The sequence below is a fragment of the Oncorhynchus mykiss genome, chromosome 17 (assembly GCF_057628025.1).
Source record: "Oncorhynchus mykiss isolate SJ-2025 chromosome 17, ASM5762802v1, whole genome shotgun sequence".
NCBI classification, from domain to species: domain Eukaryota; kingdom Metazoa; phylum Chordata; class Actinopteri; order Salmoniformes; family Salmonidae; genus Oncorhynchus; species Oncorhynchus mykiss.
The window spans coordinates 8,599,416-8,620,609 of record NC_143038.1 but is presented as its reverse complement, the minus strand read 5'-3'; the positions used below and the strand labels follow the sequence as shown (position 1 = coordinate 8,620,609).

The window sequence follows — 21,194 nt, the reverse complement described above, 5'->3', positions numbered from 1 at the left end:
GAATATTCGACAGAAGTGTTGAGTTAGGACGTGCCCATGAGAGATTTAGGGCTTAGGTTCTTCAAGCATCTTTGATTAGGGTTTGATGCTGTAAAGTATCGGTTTTGATAACAAAGAGAACCCTATCGTTCAACTTCTGTTTTCAAGATAGGGTGAATAGCGAGATAGCAACAGTATCATTTATCTTTTGCTCTTGGTTTCAACTCTCCATCGAGATAAGCCTTTGAAATCAGTCTAGACTATTGTGAAACGATACATTCTTCATGGAAACAACCTAAATATCTCTGTGAAAACTAAAACGTATCTCTTAGGCTAGTACCCAGGCTAGATCTTATCTTCCTCAACAATAACTTCCCCTTCTGTCCTCTAGGTGGCAGTGTTCATGTACTATGGCCTGCAGTTGGATCGCTGGGTGCTGCAGGTGTCCAGTCCCCACTTCCTAAGGGGTCCACTGCCATACCACCCCCAGCTACGGATTCAGGCCTGGAGATACCTCAGCTACGCCTTCATGCACGCAGGGTGGGTACCTAGCCTGGCTCGGGGAGGGTAAGACCCTCCTATAATCAGATTATGTCCAAATATACATACTTGCATACTACTTAGTATTTGGTGATGTATTGACCGTGCATGCTAATGCTAAGTATGAATATTGGGACAGTCTGATCAAATCAAATTTCTTTATAGAGCCCTTCTTACATCAGCTGATATCTCAAAGTGCTGTACAGAAACCCAGCCTAAAACCCCAAACAGCAAGCAATGCAGATGTAGAAGCACAGGGGCTAGGATAAACTCCCTAGAAAGGCCAGAACCTAGGAAGAAACCTATATAGGATCCAGGCTATGAGGGGTGGCCAGTCCTCTTCTTGCTGTGCCGGGTGGAGATAATAACAGAACATGGCCAAGATGTTCAAATGTTCATAGATGACCAGCTGGGTCAAATAATAATAATCACAGTGGTTGTCGAGGTTGCAACAGGTCAGCACCTCAGGTAAAAATGTCAGTTGGCTTTTCATAGCCGATCATTCAGAGTATCTCTACCGTTCCTGTTGTCTCTAGAGAGTTGAAAACATCAGGTCTGGGACAGGTAGCACGTCCGGTGAACAGGTCAGGGTTCCATAGCCGCAGGTAGAACAGTTGAAACTGGAGCAGAAGCACAGCCAGGTGGACTGGGGACAGCAAGGAGTCATCAGGCCAGGTAGTCCTGAGGCATGGTCCTAGGGCTCAGGTGCTCCGAGAGAGAAAAAGAAAGAAAGAGAGAAAGAGAGAGAGAATTAGAGAGAGCATACTTAAATTCACACAGGACACCGGATAAGACAGGAGAAGTACTCCAGATATAACAAACTGACCCTAGCCCCCCGACACATAAACTACTGCAGCATAAATACTGGAGGTTGAGACAGGAGGGGTTGGGAGACACTGTGGTCCCATCTGACGATACCCCCGGACAGGGCCAAACAGGCAGGATATAACCCCACCTACTTTGCCAAAGCACAGCCCCCACACCACTAGAGGGATATCTTCAACCACCAACTTACCATCCTGACACAAGGCCGAGTATAGCCCACAAAGATCTCCGCCACGGCACAACTGTGGGGGGGCGCCAACCCAGACAGGAAGATCACGTTAGTGACTCAACCCACTCAAGTGACGCACTCCTCCTAGGGACGGCATGGAAGAGCACCAGTAAGCCAGTGACTCAGCCTCTAGGGTTAGAGGCAGAGAATCCCAGTGGAGAGAGGGGAACCGGCCAGGCAGAGACAGCAAGGGCGGTTCGTTGCTCCAGAGCCTTTCCATTCATCTTCCCACTCCTGGGCCAGACTACACTCAATCATAGGACCTACTGAAGAGATGAGTCTTCAGTAAAGATTTAAAGGTTGAGACCTAGTCTGCGTCTCTCACATGGGTAGGCAGACCATTCCATAGAAATGGAGCTCTAAAAAGCCTTGCCTCCAGCTGTTTCCTTAGAAATTCTAGGGACAGTAAGGAGGCCTGGGTCTTGTGACCGTGGTGTACGTGTAGGTATGTACGGCAAGACCAAATCAGAAAGATAGGTAGGAGCAAGCCCTTCTAATGCTTTGTACGTTATCAGTTAAACCTTGAAATCAGCCCTTGCCTTAACAAGAAGCCAGTGTAGAGAGGCTAGCACTGGAGCAATATGATCAAATTAGTTGGTTCTAGTCAAGATTCTAGAAGCCGTGTTTAGCACTAACTGAAGTTTATTTAGTGCTTTATCCGGGTAGCCGGAAAGTAGAGCATTGCAGTAGTCTAACCTAGAAGTGACAAAAGCATGGATTAATTCTTCTTCATCATTTTTGGACAGAAAGTTTCTGATTTTTGCAATGTTACGTAGATGGGAAAAAGCTGTGCTTGAAACAGTCTTGATATGTTCGTCAAAAGAGAGATCAAGGTCCAGAGTAACGCTGAGGTCCTTCACAGTTTTATTTGAGATAACTGTACAACCATCAAGATTTATTGTCAGATTCAACAGAAGATCTCTTTGTTTCTTGGGACCTAGAATAAGCATCTCTGTTTTGTCCGAGTTTAAAAGTAGAAAATTTGCAGCCATCCACTTGATTAGCCCTCCCTAGAGGCAGACTGGCTATCTGGCATTTTGGGCAAATGTAAGATGGGCTGGTCCATTTTTAGCCCCTGTCCATTTTTAGCCTGTCTAACTTGGGTTTTTGCACAAAATGATCATTATCTGGATAATAAAAATTAGCCAGTGTGCTAAAAATGCTAGGGCCGATTTCTCATCCCATTCTGCCCCTGGCTCTCCCCGAATCCTAACCTCTAACGTTTGTCAATCAAGTCGTGTGATGCTGCCACCACCATGCTTCATCGTAGGGATGGTGCCAGGTTTCCTCCAGACGTGATGCTTGGCATTCAGGCCAAAGAGTTCAATCTTGGTTTTATCAGACCAGAGAATCTTGTTTCCCATAGTCTGAGAGTCCTTTAGGTGCCTTTTGGCAAACTCTAAGAGGGATGTCATGTGCCATTTACTGAGGAATGGCTTCTGTCTGGCCACTCTAACATAAAGGCCTGATTGGTGGAGTGCTGCAGAGATGGTTGTCCTCCACAGAAGAACTCTAGAGCTCGGGTTCTTGGTCACCTCCCTGTCCAAGGCCCTTCTCCCTTCGTTGCTCAGTTTGGCCAGGAGGCCAGCTCTAGGAAGAGTCTTGCTGCAGAAATGTTTTGATACCTTTCCCCAGATCTGTGCCTTGTAGAAACATCTCAAGGATGATCAATGGAAACAGGATGCAACGGAGCTCTATTTCGAGTCTCATAGCAAATGGTCTGAATACTTATGTAAGTAAGGTATTTCTGTTTTTTTATGTTTAATACATTTGCAAAAATGTCTGTTTTTGCTTTGTCATTATGGGGTATTGTGTGTAGATTAATGAGGGGAAAAAATGATTTAATCAATTTTATAATAAGGCTGTAACGTAACAAAATGTGGAAAAAGTCAAGGAGTCTGATTACTTTCCGAATGCACTGTATGCTGTACATACATTGTCATATCTACTCTATGGCTCTGTAGAGCAGTGTTTCTTAATCTATTCCTGGATGTGTGTGTGTCATGATATCACTTAAGTATCAGCTGTCTCCTTTCCAAATGATTATGTTCCCATGATCATACCCTGATGAAGACAGCTTGTCTGTCGAAACAGTTGGATATTAGTAGGTTATTAAATTATTGCACCTGAGCTCCTAGTGTGCGGCTCTCCTTTAATTTGTAAGTGTTTTACTTCCCTAGCCAGCACCTCGCCTAAATACAGTGCCTTGCGAAAGTATTCGGCCCCCTTGAACTTTGCGACCTTTTGCCACATTTCAGGCTTCAAACATAAAGATATAAAACTGTATTTTTTTGTGAAGAATCAACAACAAGTGGGACACAATCATGAAGTGGAATGACATTTATTGGATATTTCAAACTTTTTTAACAAATCAAAAACTGAAAAATTGGGCGTGCAAAATTATTCAGCCCCCTTAAGTTAATACTTTGTAGCGCCACCTTTTGCTGCGATTACAGCTGTAAGTCGCTTGGGGTATGTCTCTATCAGTTTTGCACATCGAGAGACTGAAATTTTTTCCCATTCCTCCTTGCAAAACAGATCGAGCTCAGTGAGGTTGGATGGAGAGCATTTGTGAACAGCAGTTTTCAGTTCTTTCCACAGATTCTCGATTGGATTAAGGTCTGGACTTTGACTTGGCCATTCTAACACCTGGATATGTTTATTTTTGAACCATTCCATTGTATATTTTGCTTTATGTTTTGGATCATTGTCTTGTTGGAAGACAAATCTCCGTCCCAGTCTCAGGTCTTTTGCAGACTCCATCAGGTTTTCTTCCAGAATGGTCCTGTATTTGGCTCCATCCATCTTCCCATCAATTTTAACCATCTTCCCTGTCCCTGCTGAAGAAAAGCAGGCCCAAACCATGATGCTGCCACCACCATGTTTGACAGTGGGGATGGTGTGTTCAGCTGTGTTGCTTTTACGCCAAACATAACGTTTTACATTGTTGCCAAAAAGTCAATTTTGGTTTCATCTGACCAGAGCACTTTCTTCCACATGTTTGGTGTGTCTCCCAGGTGGCTTGTGGCAAACTTTAAACAACACTTTTTATGGATATCTTTAAGAAATGGCTTTCTTCTTGCCACTCTTCCATAAAGTCCAGATTTGTGCAATATACGACTGATTGTTGTCCTATGGACAGAGTCTCCCACCTCAGCTGTAGATCTCTGCAGTTCATCCAGAGTGATCATGGGCCTCTTGGCTGCATCTCTGATCAGTCTTCTCCTTGTATGAGCTGAAAGTTTAGAGGGACGGCCAGATCTTGGTAGATTTGCAGTGGTCTGATACTCCTTCCATTTCAATATTATCGCTTGCACAGTGCTCCTTGGGATGTTTAAAGCTTGGGAAATCTTTTTGTATCCAAATCCGGCTTTAAACTTCTTCACAACAGTATCTCGGACCTGCCTGGTGTGTTCCTTGTTCTTCATGATGCTCTCTGCTCTTTTGACGGACCTCTGAGACTATCACAGTGCAGGTGCATTTATACGGATACTTGATTACACAGGTGGATTGTATTTATCATCATTAGTCATTTAGGTCAACATTGGATCATTCAGAGATCCTCACTGAACTTCTGGAGAGAGTTTGCAGCACTGAAAGTAAAGGGGCTGAATAATTTTGCACGCCCAATTTTTCAGTTTTTGATTTGTTAAAAAAGTTTGAAATATCCAATAAATGTTGTTCCACTTCATGATTGTGTCCCACTTGTTGTTGATTCTTCACAAAAAAATACAGTTTTATATCTTTATGTTTGAAGCCTGAAATGTGGCAAAAGGTCGCAAAGTTCAAGGGGGCCGAATACTTTCGCAAGGCACTGTAGGTGTACGTTTCTTTCGCCTCTAGATTATGCTCCCACACACACCACATCGGCCTCCTCATGAGAGCACATGGTCGTGGCAAGCCACACACACACAGCTCTGAGAGAGGCGGAGGCTGCTGGGAATTTAACCAAATATCTAACATCCCAAAGCTCTGGCTCTCTATCAGCAGTGTGTGTAGGAGAGGTCATTCAGTGTTGTGACTGCCACACACACACACACACACACAAAGCATCCACACACTGCTGTCCACACAGAATCCACACAGAATCCACACACTGTGTCCTTTATGCCCACAGTGCCCGTACTCAGCACTGACACATGTGGGTGCCACAGAAGTTCTCCCTCTCTCTGTCCCAGCTTGGTGGACATACTTTAACTATCCCATTTATACCATAGCGACGATAGCATGCCAAAACTATGCCCCCACCAAAACAGTGTGTTTCAGCCTCAGATATTATGAACACGTTGGTTTAAAACCCCTACAGCGGATGTATCCATAGAAACAAATCCCCAAACAGAATCAAATCTATGAGTTGTTTTGTTGAAGCAGACAAGAGCCCTCGTGCTGTAGTGAGAGAATCATTCTAGTTGACAATGAGACAAGGGTGATATTGATTGGCTTGTGGAGAAGCAAGGCCCTGTCCAAATACACAAGGACGTTCCACTGGAGATTAAAAGGACTATTCATTTTCCAGCGCTAACCAGTCCCAGAGGGATGCTTCTCTCACTCTCTCACTCACACACACACACACACACACACACACACACACACACACACGCACACACACACACACACACACACACGCGCGCACGCAAGCACGCACGCACGCACACACACACACACACACACACACACACACACACACACACACACGTTCCTATGAGAAGACATCCCGTTGCCTCATAACAATGACAATGTATGACAATATGTGAGGTCATACAAATACACATGCATGTACATATGTACACACACACACACACACACACACACACACACACACACACACACACACACACACACACGTTCCTATGAGAAGACATCCCGTTGTCTCATAACAATGGCACAGACAAATACACGGATCACTGTCATTCTCTAGACAACCACAAAGGAAAACAAAGAACGCAATGCTGTTTTCACTGAGCTGCTGCACTGTACACTCAATGCCAGCTTAAAGGCGGGAAAATAAGCCAAATCCTGCTTTTATGTTGAAAACATAAGGAGTTAAGCAGCCAAAACGTGATCAAACATAGGGGTGGCTGGGGAACGGCTTCGTCTTTGGTCAATGGTAACCTACTAAAGTTGTCCTAGACCCCCTAAAAACAATGACTAAAATAATACAAATGAAACGAGTTGTCCTAGACCTACCAGACAGAGCAGCTAGTCCTACCTGTAGGGTTAGTGGAGTGTTGTCCTGTGGTGTTTCTGGACTGATATGTGCATTCTGTTTGTGTTGTTGTCGATTGGAAGCAGTGCTGTTGACCCCAGTGAAGGGATTACATTGTGGAGGGGTGTAATATGTCGGACCTATCACAGTCAGACAGGTCACGACACGGCCGGCCAGATAGATAGAGAGGAGAGGAGGGACACCGCCAAAGCCTGTTAGGGATCCTGTATCATCGTTGCAGGATCTCAGCCAATGATGACGACGCATCAAATGTGTCAACTGCCAGCACATGGCAGCAGGAGCCAAGCGATGCTGGATCAATACTGAGACATCATCTACAAAAGGTTTACAGGAGGTTTATTGGGGTGTTCTCGGAATGTTGATGCACTAACACTAGAGCCAAAACCAGTGGATAGCACAGCAGCAACACAGTTGGCCTAGTTTCAGATGTTGAAGTAAAGCCTACGTTGCTAACTCCTTTCCCTCCAGAAGCATATTATCCCCAGTCACCATTGGTCCTTAGTCAAGTGTTGTTGTTGATAATGGCGGTATGAGCTGCTTCCTAGAGCTACTGTAAGTCCCCCCAGGGGAGACTATTACAGTATGTTCACTGGATAATCAATCTATGTTTAAATGTCTTACATGCTCTGTGGGCATGATTATCTTTCAGCAACACATTGCCATCCCTCCATCCATCACTTTCTACGACCATCGAGTTGGGCTAATTTAATGACAAAGAATTTAGTCTGGTGCTCATTGAGCGAGAGGTTACTGATATAGATTCAATTACTTTATGTCACTTACTCTCCTACAAACGGATTCTAAAAGCTATACAGGCATTCAATATAATATATAACATTTTTTTGGCTCGTATTCATAGAACATCTCAGAGTAGGAATGCTGATCTTGGATCAGTTTGACCTTTTAGATCATAATTCATGAGATTACATGAACAGAGGGACCTGATCCTAGATCAGGCCTCCTACTTCCAGGTTAGAAACAGATAATATGACCATAAACTGTATATGAGTGTGGATGCGTCCTGTCCTCTAACTGACGGCTGTGTGTTGTGACCCAGCAGGATAGAACACCTGGGTCTGAATATGGCCATGCAGCTGCTGGTGGGAGTCCCTCTTGAGATGGTCCATGGAGCGCTGAGGATAGGACTGGTCTACGTGTGTGGTGTACTGGCAGGTGAGTACTGGATTAGGGTACACACACACATGGCGCAGGTGCATGCACACACACATTCAACCCCCCGCTATCAGGCTTCACCCCACTGTGTTTGGATAACAGTCATTCAGAAAACACGTATGTCTGGGACAGATGGGCTTGTGTTCTGACAGGCTTTCTTATTGAGCATCAATGTTCCCCCACTGGTCCAGAACAACAGAGAGAGTGGGAAGTGAATCATCTTAAAACATGAGAGAGAGAGAGAGAGAGAGAGAGAGAGAGAGAGAGAGAGAGAGAGAGAATCCTCCTGGGATGTTATGCATCAGAAAGAGGAAGAGGACCAAGCCTATTGGGATGTTATGCATCAGAGAGAGGAAGAGGACCAAGCCTCCTGGGATGTTATGCATCAGAGAGAGGAAGAGGACCAAGCCTCCTGGGATGTTATGCATCAGAGAGAGGAAGAGGACCAAGCCTCCTGGGATGTTATGCATCAGAGAGAGGAAGAGGACCAAGCCTCCTGGGATGTTATGCATCAGAGAGAGGAAGAGGACCAAGCCTCCTGGGATGTTATGCATCAGAGAGAGGAAGAGGACCAAGCCTCCTGGGATGTTATGCATCAGAGAGAGGAAGAGGATCAAGCCTCCTGGGATGTTATGCATCAGAGAGAGGAAGAGGACCAAGCCTCCTGGGATGTTATGCATCAGAGAGAGGAAGAGGACCAAGCTTCCTGGGATGTTATGCATCAGAGAGAGGAAGAGGACCAAGCCTACTGAGATGTTATGCATCAGAGAGAGGAAGAGGCTTTCAAGGCAAATGTCATCGCTAGCTCCCTAGTGACATTAGTTGCTAATGTCATTTGAGCGCCCAGGGCTCCCCTCTCTCCCTCTGCCCCTCTCCCCCCTGGCCCAGCGCGGCTTGGCTCAGTATGGCTCAGTGCTCACTAGATTACCATGTGACCATGGGGTATGTTCTACACTGCCTGCTTATCATGCAGTGTACATGAGGAGTGGAGCGATAATCCAGCTTTAGCTTGAATTACCTCTGGAGCCAAACAAACATTATCAGGGATTTCTGCCCGCTGCCCTCTGGAAACTAAATGCTCAGGAAACATTCAGAGTGGAAATATTTGGATGAAAATGGTTGATGTTTGGGGATATTTAGCAAGGATATAACACCCTGTGGGTGGGAAAAACTGTAGAAAGGCAGAGGATTGCCAGCAGAGAGTGTGATTTTGTACCTTTATTTAACTAGGCAAGTCAATTACGAAACAATTCTTATTTACAATGACGGCCTAACCCGATCACGGCCGGTTGTGATACAGCCCGGGATTGAACCAGGGTCTGCAGTGACACCTCTAGCACTGAGATGCAGTGCCTTAGACCGCTGCGCCATTAGGGAGCCCTATTCCATGTGTGTGTGTAAAGTGTGTGTGTGTGTTTATTTTACGGCGTGTGTGTTGGTGGAGATAAATATTGTATATATGTATGAGGTTTTATATCTGGTTGTGTATGAAGATGGGTGTGTACACAGAAGCCTTTTGCCCCAGCTGTGGTGGCCTGTAGCTAAAACACACACACACACACACACACGGTGGTGGTACTGAGAGGGCCACTGTCCCCACGGGAACCTGCTGGTTAATTAGATATCGACCCACTGGAAGTGTGTGTGTGTGTGTGTGTAGAGGGAGGTTGTCTTCTGTGTTGTTTAGTCTGGGATAATGTTGTTATGGTGGAGAGAAGTGCTTAGCTGTACCAACAGGGTCAGAGGTCAATAGGGACTCAGAGGTGTCCAGCGAGATGTCAATACTCAATATGGGCTTTTAAGGCTGTAATACAAATCAAATCACATTTTATTTGTCACATGCGCCGAATACATCAGGTGTAGACCTTACAGTGAAATGCTTACTTACAAGCCCCTAACCAACAATGCAGTTTTAAGAAAATACCTTAAAAAAAAAAAATTAAAAATAAAAGTAACAAATAATTAAAGAGCAGCAGTAAAATAACACTAGTGAGGCTATATTCAGGGGGTACCTGTACAGAGTCAATATGTGGAGGCACCGGTTAGTCGAGGTAATTGAGGTAATATGTACATGTAGATAAAGTTATTAAAGCGACTATGCATGGTTAATAAACAGAGAGCAGCAGCAGCGTAAAAGAGGGGGGGGGGGGGGGGGACATCAAATAGTCACTTAGAGAGACTCATGATCGAACGCAGGCACAAACAACAAAAACACACATCATATGTTTTACTATACTTGTTGGGACCTAAAATTGATTTCCATTCAAAATCATATTTTCCTTAACCCCTAACCCTAACTCCTAACCCCCAAACCCTAACCCTAACTCCTAACCCTTACCCTAATTCCTACCATACCCTATTTGCAACCCGAAACCTAACCCCTAAGCCTAAAATATTTTTTTGTTCTCGTGGGGGCCGGCGAAATGTCCCCTTGTTTTACTACCCTTGTGGGGACTTTGGGGTATTTCCTGTATCCACTCTACCTCTCTCTGATGATGAGTAGCACTGATGCTGTGTAGATAATGTGGCCAAACGTAGTATTCCCTCATTGGCAGCGAGATTCATCACTATGTCCTAGTTTGGAAGTTTAACCAACAAACAAGATAGATGACACGTCAGTTTCTCACCCAACAACTGACCCAGAGGGCCTCCAGAGAGACTACAAAGGGAAGGAAGTCCTTTAGTGGGTGTGGGGGTTGTTACAGTGGTAAAACAATGATATTAACAGAGATAATTGTGGTAATAATGGTCTTCCCATCTGTCTACACACACACACCTTGAGCAGAGGAACCAGGGTGGTGTGTGTTGTCTAACAGGTGTGTGTGTGTCTCTCTCTCTCGTGTGTGTGTGTGTGTGTGTGTGTGTGTGTGTGTGTGTGTGTATTTCTCTCTTTCTCGCTATCTCTGTGTATGTTACTGTGTGCGTGTGTGTGTCTCAGGAAACATGTAATCATCAGCTTAGATCTCCATTCAGTGATTGATGCTTAAATACATTTTAATTACACACACACCTCCTCTGCTTTGATCTCTACTTCAGGAAGAGCACTAACTACCACAGCTAGTTCAGGTATTTCAGATAGTACAGTACATTCATACTTTTCTAGTTAATTGATGATGTGATGTACTGTTAAACTTCTAAGTGATGATGTAGTGGCTGCTTGGTCTCAGTGTGTGTGTGTGTCTTCAGTGTCTCGATGCTCTCTCTTTTAGTCTGACAGACAGTACTTCCTCACTGTCCTCCTTAAAGGAATATTAATGTTACACTAAAAAAGGTAGATCCGATTTGTCCTTCATCTCCCTCAAATCCCTGACGGAAAGAAACCGTTGTCAATATGGGAATGGGGCCTCGTGTGTGTGTGTGTGTGTGTGTGTGTGTGTGTGTGTGTGTGTGTGTGTGTGTGTGTGTGTGTGTGTGTGTGTGTGTGTGTGTGTGTGTGTGTGTGCGTGTGTGTGTACATATGTACATGCATGTGTATTTGTATGACCTCACATATACAACTTAAGTAGTACTTTATTAAAGTATTTTTATTAAGTACTTTACATACTTAATAAAAAATACTTTAAAGAACTACTTAAGTTGTTTTGGGGGTATATTTGTACTTTACTATTTATATTTTTATAATATACTTTTTACTCCATACATTTTATCTGACATCCAACAGTCACATTTTGAATGCTTAGCAGGACAGGAAAATGGTCCAGTTCTCACACTTACCAAGAGAACGTCTCTGGTCATCCCTACTGTTTCTGATCTGGCGGATTCACACATGCTTCATTTGGAAATGATGGCTGAGTGTTGGAGTGTGTTCCTGGCTATCCATAAATGACAAAAACAAGAAAATGGTGCCGTCTAGTTAGCTTAGTACAAGGAATGTGAAATTATTTATACTTTTACCTAAGTATATTTGAACAATTACATTTACTTTTGATACTTAAAGTATATTTAAAACCAAATACTTTTACTCAAGTAGAATTTTACTTGATGACTTTTACTTTTACTCAAGTATGAAAATGTGGTACTTTTTTCACCACTGCATGTGTGTGTGTGGCTGGGCTCACCCCTGGCTGTTTTCCTTCCAGAAATAGCAGCCTGATTGTGATGACTTATTATCGAATGGTGATTTAACCTTTTACTGCAGTGGGCTGAATCAGAGTCACGCAGAGTGATTCTTGGTAGCCTTAAACAAATCTACTTTGAAACAAAAGTTTACACCTCGCACACATGGTTATGGGCTTAAAAAAAGAGGACACCTGTACCATGTCAGATATAGAGTTGATTTTATTACATTTTGAGTTTGCATCCCAACAGTACACTTTATATACGCCACAGAAGACTGAAATATAACAAAACCGTTTGAAATAGAAACACCGGATTTTCGGCTGGATTTTTTAAATAATGTTGATTAATTCTGAAAAATATGAATAACATTCCACTCGTGAGGCCACTAGGTCATTTGACTGCAGGATAGGGCTACTATTGTGAAGCTCCCATAGAGCAGACTCTTCATGACAGCAGCCATACCTACACACACGCACACACACACACACACACAGTTGAGATTCATTCATCACCCCACATGTTCCCCAGTGCTGCGTAGGCAGGTGCGTCTCATGTAGTTAGCATCCATAATTCAAGCAAGCCAGCCAATGGACGCAGAGCTAAGGAGTGGGGAGAATACACCCCTGGGGTATAGTGTGTATTGGTAGGGGGGCAGGCGTGCGTGTACACTTGTGTCTGCGCACACATGCCTGCATATAGAGTGTGTCAGAACTCATTTGTCCACACACCTTCCTAGGGAACACTAGGAACTCTCTCTCTCTATGCGTAATTCAATACTCCCCATCAGCAAGCAGTTCTCTATTGCTCTGGTTGTGTCTGTCGCTCTGGTTGTGTCTGTCGCTCTGGTTGTGTCTGTCGCTCTGGTTGTGTATGTCGTTCTGGTTGTGTCTGTCGCTCTGGTTGTGTCTGTCGCTCTGGTTGTGTATGTCGCTCTGGTTGTGTATGTCGTTCTGGTTGTGTCTGTCGCTCTTGTTGTGTCTGTCGCTCTGGTTGTGTCTGTTGCACTGGTTGTGTCTGTCGCTCTGGTTGTGTCTGTCGCTCTGGTTGTGTCTGTCGCTCTGGTTGTATTACACCAATTTTCACTGGGTAAGCCTCTGTTTTTGCTTCAATACAGCGACATAAAACATCAGGAGTGACTGCGTTCATATACAGTATCTACTGTTTCTACCTGTGAATGTTATTTATTTGAAGCTGCCCATTGAATCAATTATCATTATTCAAAGCTGCTCTGAGATACATTACAGCGATGGATATGAATTGACATATTCAATATGAATTTGCCTATTGATACAGTGAATATGAAGGTGATTGATTATTTGATTGATTCTAACCTCTGACCTCTGACCCTGGCAGGCTCCCTGGCCGTCTCTGTCACTGATATGACTGCTCCGGTGGTGGGGTCGTCAGGAGGAGTCTATGCCCTGGTCTCAGCACACCTGGCCAATGTCGTCATGGTAAGGATGTGTGTGTGTGTGTCGGAGCAGCCCTCTTGTCATGAGATTACTATCATGCTCAGACATTCATCATGTGGCATCAAAGCAGGGCATTCTGGGGCCCAGTGTATGGATTCCATACATTCCTGCCTTTCAGCTTTTCCATTTACAAAGAGTGGAAGGGTGTGTCGACTATCTAGTGTTGAAAGTGTGTGTGTGTGTTGCACGTGAGTGTGTGTGCACTGCATAGTGTTAGAGTGTAATTAGATAATTGTCATATAACTTGATTTTCTCCCATTCTGAGGCTGCAAGTAAATTCACCTTTGACCTTAGCTGTGCTCTGATTGGTTCAATCCATGCATACTACCCTACAAGGTTATAACCTTAGAAGTAGGGGCCATTAGGCCATACTGCTGTCTATATAATTGGATGGTCCCTGTCATCGAATATTTACACCAGTGGGCCCTTTACAATCCTCGGTGGTGCTTCCTCCTCTTTGACAAATTTCCTACAACACCAAGAAAAGGGAGAAGGTCACATGATGTCTTTGTTGGCTCTGAAAGCTATCATGGAAGGGGAAAGATATGTTATTGTTGTAATCTATGTGTCACTCTGAATGTTGACAGTTCTATAAGTCGCTTTGGACATAGTAAGTGTCTGTAACATTACTATCTTCTGTAAGAAATGAACGAGGCTTAGTGTCATGGATTAGAGTATCATTACTAATAGGGCCAGGAGTTTTTCCTGGTCAGGTAACATGGTCAGGGACAAACCCAGGTCCATGTTTTCTAACATGGGAAAACTCCTGGCCTGAATCATGAACCCTTTATCTTGCTCTCTCTCTCTCTCTCTCTCTCTCTCTCTCTCTCTCTCTCTCTCTCGCTCTCTCACTCCTTTTCTCATCAACTCACTCTGCTCCTCTCTCCCCAGAACTGGTCGGGTATGAAATGTCAGTTTAAGCTGTTCCGGATGGCCATGGCTCTGGTCTGCAGTAAGTCTGTCTAAACTCTGAAGTTTATCGATATTCAAATCCTATCTGAGATACCCCAGTCAGTCCCTACACCACTGTGTGACTAGCCACAGCCTGCAGGTAACCAAAACCAACACGCTGTTCATTTGGATCATTAAAAAACAAAGTCGCTAGAGGGAACTCCGGTCTTGCGTACTGTTACAACAACCTTGCTCTTGACCTAGTTCGTACCGTGGTGGATGTAGGTTTGGAGACAGGAAGGGCCCTGTGGCTAGCAATAGACACTTAGAAAGAACATACCTTACTGGTAAGATTAATGTGAGCAACGAGGACGGGTTTGTTGGGGTCTTAACCTTTATAGTACATAACCAACTTCTTATTTTTCACTTTCTTTCACTATTTTACACTTACAATTTGGCAAGTTACCAAGATTTGTAAGAGATAAACATAGCAGTATTTACAATAAAATAAAACAAAAAAATAACAATATCACTTGTTCACTATGGAAACAGGACTATTGCCAGCATTATGGTAACCCTTCTCTCTCCCCCCTCGTCAGTGAGTGTGGAGTTTGGCCGTGCCGTGTGGCTGCGGTTCTACCCGCCGGCCTTCCCGCCCTGCCCCAACCCCAGCTTTGTGGCCCACCTGGGGGGTGTGATGGTGGGGCTCACCCTGGGGGTTGTAGTCCTCCAGAACTACGAGCAGCGTCTCCAAGAGCAGTCTCTATTCTGGATCTTCTTCTCTGTCTACTTACTCTTTGTCCTCTGTGCTGTCTTCTGGAACGTCTTCGCCTACAGCCTGCTGGACGTCCGGCTCCCCCCCACGCTTTGAGCTCCAGAGGTGGCTACATGAGCTGCACCCTCGCCCCCAGCCCCACAGGCCTCCGAACAAGTCTGGTCACAATAGTGCAGGGCTGCATGCTAAGTCAGTTGGGCTTTTCAGAGAAAACTGAGAGGGCCAACTGCGTACCTCAGATCCGATGGAACGTAACAATCTAGGTCCAAGACTTCAGAATTTGTATCTTCATTCTAGAGTACTGTATGGAACAGAGTATTGCGGCATCTCCTCTTAAACCCAATGGTGCCTGTAACTGTAAGAAAGAGGTTAATATGACAGTTAGCTTCAATAAAGGACAATTTCATAGGGTTGGAGATTGTGATGATACCCATGTCTTCAACCTGTCATACTATAGTACTGTTATCTGAAATGAAGCTATGAAATGTTCCACTGTCGACATGTTACACTGTACTGAGTACATCTGATGTGACATGGGTTTGTTCCAACTTCCTGATTTTTGTCTGGTTACCTGACTGTTTATACATTCAACGATGCTACGTGTACATTGTTGCCTTTCACAATATGTCTGGCAAGACAAATGGCTAAAGCAGAATGAGATGGGAACTCAAGCTAGATATTTTCAGGGTGAATTGGCTTACGTTTTTGTTGTTGCCTTTGGTGTGTCTTGCTCTAAGTCTTAACTGTGTCAAGCACTCTTGTCACCTCAAAGCAGTGTGTGTGTGTGTGTGTGTGTGTGTGTGTGTGTGTGTGTGTGTGTGTGTGTGTGTGTGTGTGTGTGTGTGTGTGTGTGTGAGAGAGAGAGAGAGTTCTCACCTATACAGTATGGCATGCACAGTACTGGAGGAGTGGACAGTTTTGGAGGAGTGGACAGTATTGGAAAAGAGGACAGTATCATCCGGGTTACACTGATTTACATTATTTTGTTATGTGCAAATGGAAATGGAAGTTGAAACAAAGATAGAAGTGCGGTTCAAACCCTCTGTGTTCCTGACCGTTGCCAAAACCATCCCTTAACCAATAGCATACAAAATACAGAGCACTACAGAGAACATGTACTGTTTTAATAATAGAATATGTTGCCTTTTGGGATGAGTACTGGTTGAGTTGAATGTCAGCATTCTCCTTCTGGCACAGACTTATTGATAGGTATTCAATCTTTAACTCTGTTACAGACTGTGGAAATGGTGCTACATGTAAATAGGTCCCTCCCTGCAGAGTTAGCCTTCAGTTAGTACTGTACTGTCAATGCCCTTATTAAGGAGAAAGCTAAGCCATGTTGTATTGGATGCTGTGTTTGCTTCATCAGGAGAACACGTCGCATCTCAACCAGCCAAGGCTCAAATTAGCCTGGTCCCAGATCTGTTTGTGCTCTTACCAACTCCATTGCTGTCATTGTCAAGCCACAGATGTTTGGCATGACAATGAGTGACATGGAGTTGACATGGCACCAGGAACAGACTGGCACCCAGTCTAGCTCAAGAGTGTACTTTAACTTAACCTCACGTTATGCCGCTTCACACAAAATAAATAATAAGACTGTAACTATTAACAAATTAATATGTTAACATACAATAGCTGGTTGTTGATTCTTGAATTGGTCTACATTGTGATGTGTAAAATATCCTGTCTATTTAACATTTGTTGATTGTATATAATAAGGTCTATGATACGGAACATAGTGGTAACTGACAATATTTTAACATGTGCATATTTTGTAGATTTGATATGTAAATACTGTACTGGAATACATTAAACTGTTTTTATAATGAAACGTATTCTGACCTCTTGGTGTTATTTATGATTCAACCTGCACAAGTGTTTTGAAAGACCATTTTCATTCAATGCCTTTTGTTTTACTGCCCCCCCCCCCTCCCGCACACACACACACACACACACACATACAATAACCCTATTGCACAACTACCCCAGCCAGACAGTTTTTTAGCAACACATTTTAACTGCGATGACTGTTCAGCAAACGGATTGTCTAGAGTAGACTAAGGCCTCTTTCACATAGGCAAACCATGGAGACAACAAGGGACCAATAGAGAAAAGGCCTCAGTGTTGTGAAGATATCTAAACAAACCCAATTGTGTCCTCGCTCCAAACATCATAGTGTCCAGACACACACAGCAGTCTTTCTCTGTGGTCAGGGATCACCCGACAGCTTATTACTTTCCAAATGGTGTTTGGCGAACACTCTAGCCTGAGTAGCCGAAGAGGCCTTGGAGAAAACAGTTGATGTCAAAGTAATCAATGAAATGCGTGAGGACATCAATAATGGCTGATGATGTTGAAAAGGCTTTCGACTGACCGTCTTGAGTGGTGTTTTCTATTAAAAACTTTGGAAGCATTCAACTTTCCAGTTGAAGTAATACATGTCATAAAAATATTATATAAATATCCTAAAGCAAGAATATACACAAATAATACAATATCTGAAGAAATTGCTTTAGAAAGGGGCACCGGACAGGGATGTCCTCTCTCCCCCCTCCTGTTTGCACTGGCAATTGAACCACTTGCAGAAATAATTGGACAAGAGGACCCAAACGTAACAGGTATCAGTATTGGTAAACATGAATATATACTAAACTTATTTGCCGACGATCTCCTGATATACCTGACTAATATTGAGTGTAATGCCCCCATTGTTAAAAATATTTCTGGAATACTCTAAAAACTGAAATAATGGCCATAGGAAAAATAAAAAGAATAACTCATGATCAATAGCAATCTGTTAAGTGGACCACAAAAAAATATAAAATACTTAGGATGCTTAATAGGTTAAAACAAAGAAAAAATACATAAAGATAACTTCATCTCATTACTCAACAACTTGAAAGCAGATCTAATTAAATTGATCAATCTCCCCATAAATCTTACAGGTAGAATACACCTCTTTAGAATGGCATTGTGTCATGTACTGTCATGTTGTGTCTTGTCTCTGTCCTTTCCCTTCACCCTGTCTCCCTCTGCTGGTCGTTGTTAGGTTACCTTTTCTCCCCCGCTTTCCCCCAGCTGTTCCTTGTCTCCTCTGACTACCCATTCACCCCGTTTCCCACCTGTTCCCTTTTTCCCTCTGATTAGGTCCCTATATCTCTCTCTGTTTCTGTTCCTGTCCTTGTCGGATTCTTGTTTGTTGTGTTTCATGCCTGAGCCAGACTATCGTCATGTTTGCTGTAACCTTGTCCTGTCCTGTCGGAATCTGCCGGTCTATCTGAGCCTACCACAGTTTGGTTATTAAAGAAGCTCTGTTTAAGTTAGTTCGCTTTTGGGTCCTCATTCACTCACCTTAACAGAAGAATCCGACCAAGAATGGACCCAGCGACTTCGGATCCTCTCCACTCAGCCGTCGGGATCCAGGGAGCGATGCTAGGCAGACACGAGCAGGAAGTGTCTGCTGCTCGACATGCCGTTGAGACCCTGGCCACCCAAGTCTCCAACCTCACAGAACAGGTTCACCATCTCCGCCTCGATCCACCGGCCACTTCCAGGGCTTTCGAATCTCCGGAGCCCAGAATCAATAACCCGCCGTGTTACTCTGGGGAGCCCACTGAATGCCGCTCGTTCCTCACCCAGTGTGATATTGTGTTTTCTCTCCAGCCCAACACTTACTCCAGGAGCACTGCTCGTGTCGCCTACGTCATATCTCTCCTTATTGGACGGGCTCGTGAGTGGGGCACGGCAATCTGGGAGGCAAGGGCTGAGTGTACTAACCAGTATCAGGACTTTAAGGAGGAGATGATACGGGTTTTTGATCGATCTGTTTTTGGGGAGGAGGCTTCCAGGGCCCTGTCTTCCCTATGTCAAGGCAATCGATCCATAACAGACTACTCTATTGAGTTTCGCACTCTTGCTGTCTCCAGTGGCTGGAACGAGCCGGCCTTGCTCGCTCGTCTTCTGGAGGGTCTCCGCGCAGAGGTAAAGGATGAGATTCTCTCCCGGGAGGTTCCTTCCAGCGTGGATTCCTTGATTGAACTCGCTATTCGCATTGAGCGACGGGTTGATCTTCGTCACCGAGCTCGTGGAAAGGAGCTCGCGCTCTCCGTCGCCCCCCTCTCCGCATCACTACCATCTTCCTCTGCCGGCTCGGGTGCTGAGCCCATGCAGCTGGGAGGTATCCGCATCTCGACTAAGGAGAGGGAACGGAGAATCACCAACCGCCTCTGTCTCTATTGCGGTTCCGCTGGTCATTTTGTCACTTCATGTCCAGTAAAAGGCCAGAGCTCGTTAGTAAGCGGAGGGCTACTGGTGAGCGCTACTACTCCTGTCTCTCCTTCAAGATCCTGCACTACCTTGTCGGTCCATCTACGCTGGACCGGTTCGTCAGCTTCCTGCAGTGCCTTAATAGACTCTGGGGCGGAGGGCTGTTTTATGGACGAGACCTGGGCTCGGGAACATGACATTCCTCTCAGACAGTTAAAGGAGCCCACGGCCTTGTTCGCCCTGGATGGTAGTCCTCTCCCCAGGATTCAGCGTGAGACGCTACCTTTAACCCTCACTGTTTCTGGTAATCATAGTGAAACCATTTCTTTTTTAATTTTTCGTTCACCTTTTACACCTGTTGTTTTGGGCCATCCCTGGCTAGTTTGTCATAATCCTTCCATTAATTGGTCTAGTAATTCTATCCTCTCCTGGAACGTCTCTTGTCATGTGAAATGTTTAATGTCTGCTATCCCTCCTGTTTCCTCTGTCTCTTCTTCACAGGAGGAGCCTGGTGATTTGACAGGGGTGCCGGAGGAATATCACGATCTGCGCACGGTGTTCAGTCGGTCCAGGGCCACCTCTCTTCCTCCACACCGGTCGTATGATTGTAGTATTGATCTCCTTCCGGGAACCACCCCCCCCCCGGGGTAGACTATACTCTCTGTCGGCTCCCGAACGTAAGGCTCTCAAAGATTATTTGTCTGTAGCTCTTGACGCCGGTACCATAGTCCCCTCCTCCTCTCCCGCCGGAGCGGGGTTTTTTTTTGTCAAGAAGAAGGACGGGTCTCTGCGCCCCTGCATAGATTATCGAGGGCTGAATGACATAACAGTGAAGAATCGTTATCCGCTTCCTCTTATGTCTTCAGCCTTCGAGATCCTGCAGGGAGCCAGGTTTTTCACTAAGTTGGACCTTCGTAACGCTTACCATCTCGTGCGCATCAGGGAGGGGGACGAGTGGAAGACGGCGTTTAACACTCCGTTAGGGCACTTTGAATACCGGGTTCTTCCTTTCGGCCTCGCTAACGCTCCAGCTGTCTTTCAGGCATTAGTCAATGATGTCCTGAGAGACATGCTGAACATCTTTGTTTTCGTTTACCTTGACGATATCCTGATTTTTTCACCGTCACTCCAGATTCATGTTCAGCACGTTCGACGTGTCCTCCAGCGCCTTTTAGAGAATTGTCTTTTTGTGAAGGCTGAGAAGTGCACTTTTCATGCCTCCTCCGTCACATTTCTCGGTTCTGTTATTTCCGCTGAAGGCATTAAGATGGATCCCGCTAAGGTCCAAGCTGTCATTGATTGGCCCGTCCCTAAGTCACGCGTCGAGCTGCAGCGCTTTCTCGGCTTCGCGAACTTCTATCGTCGTTTCATCCGTAATTTCGGTCAGGTGGCAGCTCCTCTCACAGCCCTTACTTCTGTCAAGACGTGCTTTAAGTGGTCCGTTTCCGCCCAGGGAGCTTTTGATCTCCTCAAGAATCGTTTTACATCCGCTCCTATCCTTGTTACACCTGACGTCTCTAGACAGTTCGTTGTCGAGGTTGACGCGTCAGAGGTGGGCGTGGGAGCCATTCTTTCTCAGCGCTCCCTCTCTGACGACAAGGTCCACCCATGCGCGTATTTTTCTCATCGCCTGTCGCCGTCGGAACGTAACTATGATGTGGGTAACCGCGAACTGCTCGCCATCCGGTTAGCCCTAGGCGAATGGCGACAGTGGTTGGAGGGGGCGACCGTTCCTTTTGTCGTTTGGACTGACCA

General features: G+C 44.9%; 1 protein-coding gene across 1 annotated transcript in view; it reads left to right on the top strand.

The window, feature by feature from the left end:
• rhbdl3 (rhomboid, veinlet-like 3 (Drosophila)) overlaps positions 1-17,008 on the top strand; it is a 53,016-nt gene extending 36,008 nt beyond the window's left edge. The window contains exons 5-9 of the mRNA XM_021567917.3: positions 371-519; positions 7,861-7,973; positions 13,386-13,486; positions 14,396-14,456; positions 14,995-17,008. Of these exons, the coding sequence (XP_021423592.1) occupies positions 371-519; positions 7,861-7,973; positions 13,386-13,486; positions 14,396-14,456; positions 14,995-15,266 (696 nt within the window). The 3' untranslated portion in view covers positions 15,267-17,008. The remainder of the gene's footprint in view (positions 1-370; positions 520-7,860; positions 7,974-13,385; positions 13,487-14,395; positions 14,457-14,994) is intronic.
• The last annotated feature ends 4,186 nt before the right edge of the window (positions 17,009-21,194 follow it).